General features: G+C 40.4%; 1 protein-coding gene across 1 annotated transcript in view; it reads right to left on the bottom strand.

Moving 5' to 3' along the window:
• The window catches only part of LOC139737881 (transcription initiation factor TFIID subunit 1-like), a 36,002-nt gene extending 21,178 nt beyond the window's left edge, over positions 1–14,824 (bottom strand). Inside the window, exons 1-15 of the mRNA XM_071648549.1 lie at positions 14,776–14,824; positions 12,161–12,335; positions 10,935–11,070; positions 9,801–9,911; positions 9,009–9,439; positions 8,294–8,506; positions 7,383–7,562; positions 6,500–6,761; positions 4,682–4,822; positions 3,922–4,214; positions 3,016–3,132; positions 2,129–2,302; positions 1,423–1,596; positions 1,089–1,279; positions 134–248 (exon numbers count right to left, since the gene is read on the bottom strand). Of these exons, the coding sequence (XP_071504650.1) occupies positions 134–248; positions 1,089–1,279; positions 1,423–1,596; positions 2,129–2,302; positions 3,016–3,132; positions 3,922–4,214; positions 4,682–4,822; positions 6,500–6,761; positions 7,383–7,562; positions 8,294–8,506; positions 9,009–9,439; positions 9,801–9,911; positions 10,935–11,070; positions 12,161–12,268 (2,646 nt within the window). The 5' untranslated portion in view covers positions 12,269–12,335; positions 14,776–14,824. The remainder of the gene's footprint in view (positions 1–133; positions 249–1,088; positions 1,280–1,422; positions 1,597–2,128; positions 2,303–3,015; positions 3,133–3,921; positions 4,215–4,681; positions 4,823–6,499; positions 6,762–7,382; positions 7,563–8,293; positions 8,507–9,008; positions 9,440–9,800; positions 9,912–10,934; positions 11,071–12,160; positions 12,336–14,775) is intronic.
• Between the last annotated feature and the right edge of the window lie 970 nt (positions 14,825–15,794).

Below are 15,794 nucleotides of genomic sequence, written 5' to 3'. Positions count from 1 at the left end.
TCTTTTTTTGTGAGGAGTGAGAAAAGACTTGTCAGGTGTAAGAACACAAGAAATACCTTTGAGACACAAGTCTCATGCCTAATACACGAGATTTGCTCCATCTGAAACCTACCACTAGAGTGCTGAGCCTTACCTGTAGGAAATCCCTGATGTGGTTATTGGATTTTTTGGAGTTCGGTCCCGGCACCTCCATCAGCGGATATTCCTGGCCAACAGTGAATATGTGATCCAGGGAACGGATGAAATACCTGAGGAAAATTAATGTGGGTAACATCACACCAGTTAGTCAATGAGAATGTAGACAACTGGAATGTCTGGATAGAAGTTCATTTTGTCACAAACGTTTACAATTTACCTGTAACTGGAATACCTTCATATTCTTGAAAGAAATGTAAACATATTCAAGTGTCACAATTCATTTCACATGACTGAAAGAAGGCAAGTATTCAATATTCTCACACAGCCATCTGAGTAAATAAGAAATGACACATACACAAAAGTTAAGAATAGAATAACTGACATTTTACCTTTACAGGATAATGCCCCATTTTACAACTTTATCTTAGTGATTATCTTTCCCCCTCTTATTCAATATTAACACATTAATATATTTTTTAAATAGTTCTCAAATTGTGGCAAATATAGAATAGAAAGAGTTGACCTTTAAACATGTGGCCCTTGATCCTCATCAGTTCAACTAGAATATCGTTATGAATGGTCCTACCACTGTACCAAATCTGACTGAATTTCATTGTACGCTTCTTGATGGAATTTCAAATGAAACCAGCCTCGAAGAATAACAAGCATATTGAGATTGCTGGAAATCAAGATGACAAAGGCAGAAAAGATAGTCAGAGGATGCTTGTGTAATGTAGCATGTCATTCTGTGCTGAAAGCACCATACCATTCAAACATGTTGATGCATCATGGTATAATGAACACAAATGAGGACTGTAAGTCCTGGGCCCTGTTTTATTAAGAGTTATAATTGATTATGCAATTTATTTCTATAGTAAGTCTATGGCAGCCTGTGTGGTAAGAACATTTATAATCGGTTATATCTTTTGATATAACGGGCCCTGGCTTACCTTTTCCTGGTCCTGATGAGCAAGAAATCAGTGGACAGCATTTGGTGCTTGTAAATCGGCGCCCTGAAGAGATTGTTCTCGAAAGCCTGCAGCGATTGACCTGGCCTCAGTGACCCCAAGAAAGGAGAACTGTGGACGTTGACAGTTTCACCATAGTCGTAACGAGGCGGCTTGGCATCTGAACTGGGTTTCTATCAAAACAAGTAAGAAAATCACGAGCAGTATTTGTATTGAGATCAGAAACAACCCCTATTTACAGCAGCACACAAAAGAGCACATTTTCATGTATTAATGCTAGTATAGCAGGAAAGGGTATCTTTGATCTGTTACTCACCCTCTTGTAGTAGTTGGTGATGCGGGTTGCCATGCCAATCTGCATCATGTGTGGGGGATACTCCTCACTGTACTCAGTTAGGATGAGATGGCCATCCATGCCCGAGAGATCCTCTGGGGTCCTCATGAAGAACATCTCGCCTCCTCCTGATGCCTGCCTCTCAATCTCTCTTTGCTGCTCCATCAAACACAGCAACAATCGACCAATCACAATGAATGAAATGAATCACATGATATTTCAAACAAGGTTGTTTACTATTCACTTCATCTCAGTGTGTGCATGTAGACATAACCTTTTTTCTTCTTCAAGGACATATTTGGGCATACATTTCAATGCATGTTAGGTGATGCACTTCAATACATTTAATTGTGCTATTGTGCAGTGGGAAAACAGATGTTGTTGATGTGTTCCTTTTTATTTCACAGTCTTCAGATTTGTAAGGAAAAAAGATGGCTGAAAGGAATTCAATAGTAAGATTCTTACAATTCATCTTACAATTCAGTAATGACAGTAATAACATGTCATGATCTCAATATTACTTGAATCAATACTTTACAATTTCTTGTTAATATGCATGAAATCAATATATAAGACCATTTTACCAATGTGCTCTGTTGTAAAAAAATCACAGATGTTCCCTTCATGCGGTGCACTCTTATAAAAAATCATTAGATTAATAATCACGGAGCGGCATTGCCCTCGTTACCCTGGCTTTGAGTTTGATGTTTCTGACGAGCGGGAAGACACCATGGGGGCCTGGGGAGGAGAGCAGACCAAAGTTGTACTTTCTCATGACGGGGCGATGCCACGCCCTCAGCTTGTTGGGTCCCATGTGCGTGGGGAAGTAGGGCTGACGGAGCTCAGATGCTGGAGTAGAGTGCTACAAAACCACATGAGAAAAAAAAAAAGGAAAAGAAAAAGAGAGAAGATGAGTAGATTGTCATGTCAGTTGGTCAAATCGTATAACTTTGGTATATATACAAAATAATGTATGCTCTTTTCACTGAAAATGAAGATTATCATGCAGGTAATATTCACCGTGCTCATGTAAATCTTTGCAAGTACATTTACGCTTTATTTACTTTAAAAATTATCAAACAAACTTTTGCTTGTGTTCATTCCCATCCATCTATTGCTTTATAATACAGTGCACTCCTTTTATAAAGAACACAATTATAACAAAACTTTTTTTTCAACGAAGTAGAAATTCAGGTCCCTAAATCATCATCTATATATCTTTATATACATTTTTGTTCGGCTTCAATGAATTCCGATATAATGAAGGAGGTCCCTAAGACTTTGTTGTAACTGGACTCATCTGTAACTAAAGGACAAATTGGCTAAACTAAAACTCACACACACAAGATAAACAACATACATGGCCAATCTATTAACAAAAATCTCAAAGTGACCGGAACAAAACCTGTTTCCCATTGTTAAGATCTTAACTTCTCACCCAAATTCCATATTTTGTCAATTTCAGGGCAAATGTCTAACAGTTTAAGGTAAACATAGAGGACAGAGTAACGGCTGTGGTTCAGAGTACTTGACTGCTAGAGTACTTTGTTTAACTGTTGTGTAAATCACACCTACCTGCAGGTCAGATGATCTGTTCGGTCTTAGCTTGCCTTCTCCAATATTCTTCGGGTAGTAGTGCTCATCGTTTGAGATGTTGAATGGATTCTTGTTCTCCTGCTGATCTTGGAAATCCTACAGAAATCACAGCAATGGGATTTCTCACATTATGCTGGTGCGTAATGACTAGGTGCTTAAAAGTAAAATAATGATAGTAAAATACTCTTTATTGCCTGGAAGTACATCCTACAGACAATTTTTTTTTTAAAGCGTATTGGAGAATCATCTTGTTAGCGAACAAGTCTATGAGATGAAATCATTCATTTCTTTATAAACTTAGCAAGAGATAAATTCACATACTCAATTTACTTTCAGAAATAACAGCATAATCATCGACAAAATGCATATACATGCAGACTGAAAATGAGTGCAGGCCAGAAAGGACTCTTTTATGACATTTTAACATCCCCGGGACTAAGCTCCAGTATTCTAATGTTGGATCTAGGGACAATATGTGCCATCACAAATTTCAGTCAACTCCAGCGGGTGGATTTCTTTACACACTGTCTTTCGCGCACATGCACATTGTAGAACACTTTCTGACAATCCTTTATTTTTAAGTGAGAATCTCTTCAATGGTGGGGAACACTTTTCCATTTTTTCTTTATTGCTAGTGATTGACAAATTGCCCTACATTGACATAAATAAGCACTAAATTGATCAGTGTTTTAGCTCTTTTTGGATATACTTTTTGGATTTCATATCATGAATGGGATCTTCAAATATTCAAGCAATGTCAATGATAGTTCTTGAAATTCTAGGCAAACTGATTTTGCCTTGTTAGGATGGCTATACAGATTTTGACAGATGACCAGCATGAGACCTGAAGGAGATGGATGTACAGATAGAAAAGATGCTACGTACATCATCCGGCTCCGTTCTGGTCATCCCACTCTTCTCCATGACAATCTTGGACTTGCGAGGCTCTTTCTTCTCCTTGCCACTGGCGGCCATCTTGTCTGGATCCATGTCCTCTGGGATGCGGAGGATGATGTTCTCGTCGTTGGGGTCCAGACGGAGTACGGGCGGGGCTGGTATCTTGTCCATGGCCTCGTGGTCCCAAATGATGTCATCTTCCCAGCGCTTGTACACCAGTTCCTCATTGTCAGCAGGAAAGATGGAGTACCAGGTACTTTCACTTTTTTCTTGGGGTGGAGCTACAGACAGCATAAAGTTTCAATTTGATATCAGAACATTAATTTTGACTAGAATATATCATCTCCTTTTTCTTCTATAGTACATGAAAGCATTTTATTATTTCCGTAGGTTTCCACGCTCCCTGACAACACAATGGATTTATAACCATGTATGAATTGGATGTGTGTACATTGTAATTTGACTTTCAATCCTTGCACGTTTGCCACTGTGACAATATTTGTTTGTTTATTACTGCTGGATGCAGGTAACTCATTTGATGTCCAGCTTTGGATGTGGGTAGCCTACATGAAACTACAAGATGTGGATAACACAAAACAAAGCAAATTCTAAGCGCATGCCACATCTTTCTATGAAACACAAGTTACCCACATTGTCTTTTCCTGAGATGTTAACTACTCATTACCATATTTTCGGTGTAAATGGTGAATAAATGATGAATAAAATCGGTGACACAAAAATGACCAACCTGCATTCTGGGATTGCTTGGGAGGTGTGGATGGGATCTTGGCCAGCTTGCCATTGGTCAGGTCACTCAGCATCGGTCCTACCACCTTCACGGCCGTCCTCTCGTTGTAGTTTGGGCCTAGGTAATCCACCTCTCTCTGACCTGTACAGCCAGAAAAAAAAAATGTGCAGGAAGGGTCAGCATCAGACAGTCAGAACTACAAGTCTGTCAAAGGACATCTTAAACATAATATCATGAAAAAAAAAAAAACACACACACACAAAAAGAAATTATTGTTGATGGCCATGCTGCCTTTTGAAATTCTAAGAGGTGAGAGCTGGTCAGAACTACAAGTCCTAAAAACATAATTTCATGAACAGAAAAAAAAAAACAGCAATAAGAGATTCTTGTTGACAGCCACAATGCCTTTTGAAATTTGAAGAGGTGAGAGCTTACTGGGGGTCAAAGGTGTGTCAAGCAGGAAGAAGTTTCCTCAAAAGATGCGAATACTCTCTACTACAACATTACAAATGCTTGGACATTATTCAATTACCTCAAGAGAGTCAGTTTCTTTTCTTGCAAACATCTCTTAACATAATATCAGGCAATGCAAAAACATGAAACCTTCAAAAAACAGCAACAAGTTACAAGTGCTTTCACATCATTCAATTACTTCTAGTGAGTCAGTTTCTTTCCTTTCAAACATCTCTATCATAATACCATGCAATGCGAAAACATGAAACCTCCATTAAAACTAGACATATCGCTACGGCTACTGATATGCCTCCGCCATAATGCATGGTTCTCCTAATAGGTCTATAGTACAATGTCTTGACAATGTGTGATGACAGTTTCACACAATTGGCAAAATATTAAAAGGACAGGTTTGACACAAATGTGCTGAATGTTCACTTTCCTAGAACTAGGTTCAATTGGATGAATGATTAAAATGTCAGAGTGCAGGTATTTGGGGAACTGATGATTTTTACTTGACTTTTGACCCTTTTATAAGTTTATGCATTGAGTAATTTTCAAGGTATTGAGGAAAAGTATAATTTCAGTATCAAATGGGAAAATAGCATTATCTAAACCTGGCCTTTGACCTTTGACCTCACAGTTCCAAAGAGAATCACTGTTAGGTTGAACATGCATAAATATGTAAGTTTCATGATGATACCTGGAGTTACTTTCGAGATATGGAGGAAAAAGTGCAATTTAGCACTTTCATTTGACCTTTGACCTTTTGACCTTTTGGCAAGAAACTTCCCCAAAAATATATATTGGGTAATACATGCCATACATCAAGTTTAAAAAAAAAAAAACCTTCAGGCATATTGCATTCTAAGGAAAGTAGTGATATTTTGAGGAGTTGACCTTGACCTTTGACCCCTGACCTTTGACCCACGACCCCAACTTCCCTAGATAATCACTGCCCATCAGTACAAGCATATATACTAAGTTCCATGAAGATACCTTGAACCATTTGCGAGATATGGAGAAAAACATGAAATTTCAATTTTTTTTTCACAAAATAACCTGTGACCTTTGACCTTTGACCCTGTGACCCTAAAATCCACACAAAGTATTATCCCCCAAGGATATACCCTCATACCAAGTTTGATGTAAAACCACCACACGGTTCTTGAGATATCGACAAAAACAAAACGGGACGGACGGACGTACGGACGGACGTACGGACGTACGGACGGACGGACGGACGGACGGACGGACGACCCGAAAACATAATGCCTCCGGCCACTTCGTTGCGGAGGCATAAAAACAGCAAGCAAATACTTACAACTGGACGTTTAAGCAAAAAGAGAGAAGGGGAATCCTTACCCTGCTGTTGGTAGTAAGCCAGAGCTGTGCGGTTGGCCAGGGTGGGCACCCAGCCGGCATTGTTGGCCGAAGTGGAGCTCAGGACCTTGTCTTTGACCTCCTCTGCGTCCCAGATGACGTCGTTCTCCCAGGCCAGCTGGGTCACCATGTCGAAGCAGTCGTCCGAGGCCGGGGGCAAGGGGGGCATGTTGGCCAGGGGGTCCTCGGTCGCGGCAGGGCTACCTTCCGATTCCTTCTTCTCCCTCTCTGAAAATTCCTTGGCCTGGCGCAAACAAGGGAGCCCAATGAGGTACCCAATGGGAGTGATCAAGTTTGTTTGCTTGCATTTCCCTTACAGATGACCAACTGTCAAAACAGACAGGACTCCCCCTGCTACTCCTTTATCTACCCTGAGCATAGTAACAACTTTAGCATCATAACTGGTCTCTCTCTCACATACTCTTACAGTACCAATCTGCAAGCAAATCTTTCCTTGCTCACACAGGCAGTAATCATAGATTGGCATAACACTCATTTTCTATCAAAAAACACACACTTGAGGATCATTAAAATTTACCAAATGTGAATTACTGATATAGCATGTCACAGCAAAACATTTTTGTGAAGCTGAATAGAATACGAAGCTGAGCATAACAAGCACTCATTGAATGCACTCCACTCAATAATCAGTTATGCTTCTTTTGTTTAAGTGTGAGGTTGATTTTTTTTTTGGACTTTATGACAATATTTCAGGACAAAACAACAACAAAAATATAGAATATTCAACACATGGGCACACAACATATTTGGAATAGCACACATGAAAATCAATTAATATTTCAAGTAGGTGTCATGATCTCTAACGGCATTTTTAAGACAAGACTAAAATTGACATGTCCCTCACCGATTTGAGCTTGAAGCCGTAGCCGAAGCCTTCCCCATTATCAGGGACGTCCAGCATGTCATACCAGTACTGGGCCGGCCCGTATCTCCACTCAGCGATCTCCGGAAGGGCATCCTTGTTCTTGTCCTTGTCAGCATTAGCGTTCTGGCCTTCTGCCTCCATTGCTGCCATTATCAACTCCTGCATGAAATGGATGATGAAAGATATTTACGATGAAGTCATTGTAGAGATGAACCTGTAAACTATTCATTACAAGGTTTTCACTTCATATTCCCAGCATATGATAACAGAATAGTATCCCGGGGTACCAAATAAAAAACAGCCATTTTGTTGAATTATTTATTTTTTTAAACAGGTTGTACCCTGGGTTGCCAAAAAAAGTGGAAATTATTTTGGTGCTGGAGCTAGCACGTGCTAGCCACTGCACTGCACTGAAGCACACGCTATTGCTAGCACAGCGTGCCATGTATGCATAGTATAACATGCAGTGGCATGGGAATGACTATTTACACGCACACACAGTGCATGCATTTCTCCGCGGCTGTCCTCGAGTGGATGTGAGGTGATGCTACACAACGTGGTACCCCGGGGTAACGCGTGATGCATCATATGCTATCCTGACAATACCTTCGACATATAGAATAAACATTTTCTCTTCCTGGCAAGCTTGCTGACAAGAACAGAATACAAAATGGCTGCACTACTTGTTTTATCCATGGAATATTACACCTAAAAATGAAACCTTGACACTACAGAAATGTGTCTGGTGAAAAGGGAGAGAAAAAATGAATAATAATTCACATCTCTTCCATCAATTCTCCATATTGAATACTCAATACTCAAGCTTATACAATCTGCTTCACAAAAGCAAACACTTTTGTGAGTTGGAAGCGTGTAGGGAGGAAGCTTACAGCATCATCCGGCATACAGTCCTCGGGAGGAGGGGGCGGGGCATAGATATAATCCCATCCATCTATTGTCTTCCGGGTGGGACTAGGAGGAGGGGACTGAACGGCCGCCTCCGAACCGGAAGGATGCCTCTTCTTCTTCTTCTTCATGCCTCGCCACAGCTGGGGGAGCAGATTCTGCTGTGGCAGGCCAAACAGGCGGTAGAATCTCAGGACCTGGACAGGGAGGGAAGGATATGATGCAATGAAAGTATACACGCAAAGTTTCACAGTAACATTAACATACCTTTCTCATGAGTGATGACATATCTACCTGCATTGGCTGAAAAATTTTATGAAAAGCATTTGTGTAATACATGTAGCACACTGAAAGCAGTGTGGATGGATCATTATTGCACAAGATTGCTAAGGTTTGTACTCTTACATTTCATAGGTTTCTGGAAGAAAAAAATAGACACACAAAACAAACAAATTACCTACAACTTGATGTCATCCATTCTACTAGGTGTAATTACATACTTTTAACAGTACTGATTTATGAGTATAACAAAAATACATTTAGCCGTAATATTCCCGACATTTATAGCCTATTGAAGAACATGAAATCATTTGACATAAACTGAAACCAGCCTGGAATAATGGCTTTCTGTGCAGTTTCCCAAACTGTGACAGATTGAAATTTGACATCAGCATGACAAAGATTAATTAGGGTTCTCACCTGGCCTGGCCTGAACTCCGGGAACAGTTCTGTGACATCTTTGCTTCTAAGCTTCTCATCAGCTGCGGCACTCAGGTGCTTTAGAGGAGCATTGATAAGAGATCCTTCTCTGGCAGTCTTGCCATCTGCACCAGCATCATGATGAGGTTGCTTCTTAGCCGAGGCATCCTCGCCCCTCTCCCCTTCTTTGTTCTCCTCCTTCTTGACTGCTCCTTCCGCATCGTCCCCGGCAACCTGCCCTTTAGTATCAATGGAACCGATGTCTCTTCCACTGCCGTCTGTCTCTGTGGCTGGAGGGGCATGGGTTTGTCTCGACACGGGGGGAGGAAGGGGCGGGGGTGGCATCAGGATGGAGTCGTCCTTGGTCTTGGCGTCTCTTGTGGAGTCTTCCTCGTCGTCGTAGTCATCATAGTCATCATCCTCGTCATTGGCTGCAGGCAGTCATTGGACAAACGTTCATTCATATTCAGAACTTTGTATAGCACAACATGCCGAAAAGTGATGCTGGACAACTTTGTGCAGCACAACAATGAACATACTAAAGTGGTGCTGGACAAATGTTCATCAAATTCAGAACTTTGTACAGCACAACACGCTGAAGTGGTGAGCAGATGTAATCAAGAGGGGCACTCCACCGTGACATCTAGGTACAAGTTCGAAATATCATAGAAAATACATCCAACTATAGAAGTTACAATAAAGATGTGAAGAAAATATGTAATTTAATGAGAAATGTAACAAGCAGCCAGTGTTAAGCTGACATCACATCTCACACTTGGAGGATGTGGATACCTTTCTGTCTGGGTGCCATGCTTGCCATGGCTTCCTTGTAGACCTGCTCCTCCTCAGCAACCTCTGTGATGTCAGAGTAGTCCACTGCCTCCACTCTCCCCTCATCGTCACCTGTTTGGAGATGGATGTGGTGTCAATGTAACAGTTCTGAGTATGCTGTAAAGCTACATAGCTCCTTCAGTAATATCCAAATACCATTTTTTGGATCTGATTAATGTATAAATGCAGGGCCATCAAATCAGATCTATCCCAAAGAGATAGCTGTTACTAATATAAATGCAGAAATCCATGAACTTTAGAAGAATAAGAAAATTGGGACTTTATGAGTGTTCAAATGTCTGGACATACACTTACACTGTGCTTTGTTGGAAAACTATAACATCCCTTGCTAAAGAGACCAAGTTGCCCATGCCATGACTCCATTGCACAAAACCAACTTTGATATTGAACACTGACTACATCAAACAAATTTTCTTTGCAACCTTTAAAGTCAATATGGTTTCAAAAAGAGAGAAATTATGTTAATAATTGGGCTTAGGTGTAAAATGCAGTGGCACATGTGTGTAGACTGTATAGTGGTTAAGGAAGTCTACTAGTATAGTGTATATCGTACTATGCAGTACAAGTACACAACATTCATAAGGACAGAATACAAATCAGACTTTTCCATTCATACTGACATCAATAATAAATAGAGAAACACTTCTTGACTCTCAGTGCAACTTGTAAGTATTATACAAAATATAAAGGTCAGCTCATTTGTGGGCCAACTGTTCATCAACAGGCTGGCATCTGATGCTGGACCCAAAGTGGCCATAACAAGACATCAAATTCATGATCTAATATTTGACGCCTTCACTATTGTCAAGAAATTGGTGGCTCACATAAGTTGCTCTAGGAAAAGGTCGACTCACAGAGATCATTAAAACACACATGAATTTTGTATGTTTCATGTGATGATGCTTGCTAAACCATTAAAGCATCAGTGACATACCACTTAAGTGGACTTTCTGTTGTTATTAAACACCATGCATAAATGTGCCAAGAAGAGCAGCAAATAACGTGACGTTACCGCATTCCAATGTCATTGCTGGATCCACAACACACAACCGGCAGACAAAGCATTACATTTACCCTTACTAAGAGAATCTGAATCGGAGGCCGACTCCTCGTCGCCATCTTCGTCTTCTTCTCCCTCTCGGGCCATTTCTTGGACCAAGGAGTCCAGACCACTCAGAGCTCCTAGGCCAGATAGATGACATTTTGCCTCCTGATCAATGTAAGTTTCAAACCAGATGAAATATCACAACTGATTATAATGTTCATTGATTATGTAGAGTGTTCAGAAAAAAAAAATAGGATGGTGCTTTGGAAAATGAAACTGCATTTGCAACTTGTGTACTCTGTGTCATATTATTTATAAGTCATGACATATACGAATCCTAGATTGCTAATATGAGTACTGAATAAAAACAAAAAACGCACACACAAAGTAATTAAAGTACACTATAAAAGATCTACTTACACAGAAAAAATCCCAGATTCCACTGTTTCTATAGGACTCTATTTGAATACGATTGAAACATTAAATAAAGTATCACCACAGTGTATTACTCATAATTCTGCCACTTGGAATGTTGATACATAAAAATATTACACAGTGCACTCATTATCAACCTTAATTGATTTGATGTACCGGGTAGTTTTTTTTTTTTTTTTTTTTAATGGTGCTTGTATGCAGATCATAGTGTTGTAAAATGTGCCTACACAAAGCATGGTGTGCTACTAGACCTTGCACACACATTGAGAAGTAATGAGAACTTTGCTACTGCCTCACTTATCGATAAAAAAACTCCTGCAAGGCGCATTGTTAAATAAGGATCATGCGATGCTTGAAACTCTGTTACTCCCATGCTTCCACATTCTTCTTTTGGCTGCCTTGTTTCTTAACCAAACTGCAGCATTAATGTACGAGTAAATGTGCAATACCCCACTTGAGAAAAAAAAATACATGTATGTACATATGCTGTATTTAGACATTTGAAAAAATGACCGACCGACCGACCGACCGGCCACCCGACCTCAGAGTGATTCCTATATACCCCCATACATGTACACACTATGTGTGGGTGGGGGTATAATAACTCTTGTGTCTGTCCAGTGTGCAAGCTCATATATTTCACTGAAATTAACTCAGCTTTTCATACAATTGGCTGGGCTAACATCAAATGATGTCAATTCCGTTGATTCATTAACTTTTGATATGTGATGAAACTAGTAACTGTCCGGGAATATGCAGATTCACTTGCAAGTATCATAAATATCTACGAGTCATATCAAATAAGAACATTAAACATCACCTCATCTAGGATATCATCTTCAAGCTGTCCCGTCTCGTTGATATTGCCGAACATGAAACCAGTGAGAGAGAACTCCTGCAGTGTGTCTCCATCATCCTCCAAATCCATTGTGCCAATATGTCAGGGCAGCAGTGCAAACACCGGAGCGTCCACACACAGGCACTGCTGACAGTGTCTATTGGAATACGAAAGACATGATATAGACAATATGATGATTTGAAGGAAAAAACAACAACCAATTCCATGAAGTGTTCATTACCTCCGCCAAGGGAGGAGATTATGTTTTCGTTACCGTTTGTTTGTTTGTCCGTGTGCAAAATAACTCAAAAAAGTTGGGAACGGATAAAGATGAAACTTGCAGGAAATGTTGAGAATGACACAAGGAACAAATGATTAAATTTTGGTAGTGATCCGGAAACTTCTATGGATTTTACGAAGGATTTTCTATATTTTGGCAGGTAGGGTCAATGAACTTGGATTTCAAGCTGCGCATTTTTTAGGTTTACATAAGCTCACTGAAGTGCATGCTCTAGTTTCTGCTAGGGCGAGGCGCGCGCCGTGCACCTGGAAGATGATGACGTAACAAAAGGCTTGGAAATTCGGGCAATTTTTAGCATGCGTACGTATGGGTGAAAATCACTGATCTCTGTGGAAGAACAAGATCATTGGTGGAAATTAGCTGCTTGGCGGATGTCTGTGCTCATCTCAGAGTGCTTCTCTACTGTAGTTGTAAAAAGATTGGGATAGAAGCATAACTATAGCCCATAGGCATTACCACACACAGTCAGAGATGTGAGAAAGTTGTAGTTGAGGCATGTTATATCCATGCACATGACAAATTGATGGTTTGAAATGTGTAATATTTAATGAATAAAAACTTATGAGTTGAGACTTTGGAGTTCATTTGTCCATGTCTCTGTCTGCAAAGTCCCATTCAGTTCAGAATTTCACTATTAGTATTACGTAGAGATATGAAATCTGAACGCGTTGGGAATTACCATGGTGTTTAGTAAAAAGGCAATAACATGTCTGGCTAAGGCATCGGTGCACCAGGCCATACCAGGTTGCTATCAAAGAGATTTTTCTCCTCCCCACCACTAGAGGGCGGACTCTACAATGGTGTCAGTGATTTCACGGGGGCTGCCATTGTACCCACTTAGTAATGGCGGACTTTGCGTACTAAGTAACGTTTCTACAGCGCGTATTACGCGAACTTCTGAACTTTTACGCGAGTAGGCACTTCTTGATTTGGCTGCTCCTCAGTTGCTCGTTCGCTAGCGTGTTAGCACGTGGGGTGAGCCGACCGCCTCGTTGTTGTCATCCAGTGCATGCTCCCCACCATGCGCTTACAAACCAATAGTATGGTAGGTGTGCAACCCACCGACCGGGTGCATAACGACCGACCGCACATTATAATGGCATTGCGCGTACAGAAAGAAAATGTACGCATGGGACTACGCGCAACGGTGTTCGATTCTTCACTGAGCTACGCTACCGAGTAAAATGAGGCGAAAACAAATAAGTATTCCCTCTAAATTAATGAAATTTAGCAAAATCGAATAAGATTTATCGTGTAACTACATATAGCTAGGCCGGCAGTGGCCTACCTTTGCTGACTCGTTGTTAGATGTAGAGTATCCTTCCGTAATAAATTTGATGATTTTGACCGCAAAATTGTCACCGCCGCTTGTACGATCGTGCACACACGTTACACATACACATGACATAAACATTTTGTCGCCCGCTACGACCATATGAGTTGATGCAGAAACGAGAAATGGATGTGAAAAAACAAACCGACTCATCTAATTTATTTCAATTAGGATGAAAAGTTTCCTAATGAAAATCAAGTCAAATTCATCAAACAGTCCTTCAAAAGTAATATCGAAGGATTCAAAATATATTCAAATATTATTGGGGAAAAAATGACGGCTCGAAAAAAACAGCGGCCTGTCGAAAAAACGCATTTAAGTGCCCTTTATACGTATTGTCAGGGTGGTCGGTTGAAATGAGCAGGGCAACTGAGTGCGGAAAAAATGACACCCCACGCGTTCGAAGCCGCCATCTAAGAGCGCGTACCTCAGATCGCATTTTCAGTGCGCGCTTGTGAATCCGGAGTATTTTCTCCACACGTGAGTAAAATTTCAGGCAAATTGTGAGATTTTTCACGTTTCTATTGATAGAAAAACGTTAGGTGTCCAATATTATGAACACCCAACCATACAGGGCGTATGAAGAGTCCGCACTCTAGCAGTCACTGGGGAAAATCTCTTTGGGTGCTATAGATCTCTCACTAGTTGTAGACCTCTATATCAACAGCTGATCAAGATGCGTGATGTTCGCATAGGGTACGCGCTTTGCGCTTGCACGCCACTTGGCACTAGTTTCTGCGACCGTATAGTCTGGCTAGTTATAACATCAAATGCAATGAATGGGACCACTGTGGAGCGATCACAATCCTCCAACTGATTCACACTGCAGAGTCGATTAAGTCTATGTCATCCATACTAGGAGCATCAAAGGCACATACGAGTTCAATAAAGAGAAGATAACTTGCTCCTGGTGAAATGCACCTTGCAATGCTTAAATGTCAAACATAAAGCTCAGAAACTTACATTTTTCGTGAGAGACTTTACATCCACTCTACTGACATCAATGGCAAAGGCAAGCTAGTCTGATCCAACTTCTTGTTGTTGTTTTTAATACGATTGTTATAATAGGAAAGATCCCACACTGCGGAGTGTAAGATCTTTAGCTAGCCGCGCTTTCAGAATGGGTCATTTACGCTAATAATGACAATTCAAGAGAAAATCTCTTTGGAGTTTTCTCACTACCGAAACTTCTCATTATGGCCTATTTTTTCATTAAAATTTTTTTTTTAATAAGCTCTTTGCATAAATCCCACGTTTTCATATTTCAAAGCTAAAATGTCCGACCGCAGCCGTCAGCTCGGCTGCAAAGGAAACCAATGGTCAAATATAAGAGTGGATTGAGTGCCCTTAAAGCAGCAATACTTAGTATTCGAGTAAAAAGTTTTTTTTAAAAAAATGGGACAATCCGTTCAAAAGCCACGTGATGAATTTTAAAGTCTCCGTGGGAGATTATTGCATTTCATGACGCCACTAATTATGGAAGAAATAAGGGCCGGGTCAGAAAACATCATCGGAAGCGGTATTATATTCCATCGACTAAAGGGAAAAGACACTATTCCCCGTGCTTTCTGAAAGGTAAGTCAAGTGCTCTTTCATTATCTGTGAAAATATGTTGGGTCCTAAATTCATAAACTTTGAACGGATGGTCCGATTTTCCTCAAACTTTCCCTGATGTGTTCTATAATTGCTGCTTTCACTCAATTCATAATTATATTTGGGTCTTGGTTTCCTTTAGTACGTGATCCCATGCAGCCTCGTTGACATGAACTGAACTCCGACGCGACAGGGGAGAGGCAGAGGCAAAAATGTGTGGGCATGGATTATCCGAAGCCAAAATGTAAATTAGATAATCATTTTGTAATCATTTCGAATAAAAAAAAAGAGAAAATCAAATTTAGACAGATAGAGACAGATAAGCTCAATAGCGGGTATACGTGTAGAGCAGTGCATGTAAGTGAAAAAAGCTATGTCATTAATGGTGA

Source organism: Diadema antillarum, unplaced genomic scaffold (assembly GCF_040938485.1).
Source record: "Diadema antillarum isolate AM-2024a unplaced genomic scaffold, OU_Dant_1.0 seq00000712_RagTag, whole genome shotgun sequence".
NCBI classification, from domain to species: Eukaryota; Metazoa; Echinodermata; class Echinoidea; order Diadematoida; family Diadematidae; genus Diadema; species Diadema antillarum.
Note: the sequence above shows the minus strand (reverse complement) of the source record. Positions and strands in the feature narration are given on the sequence as shown.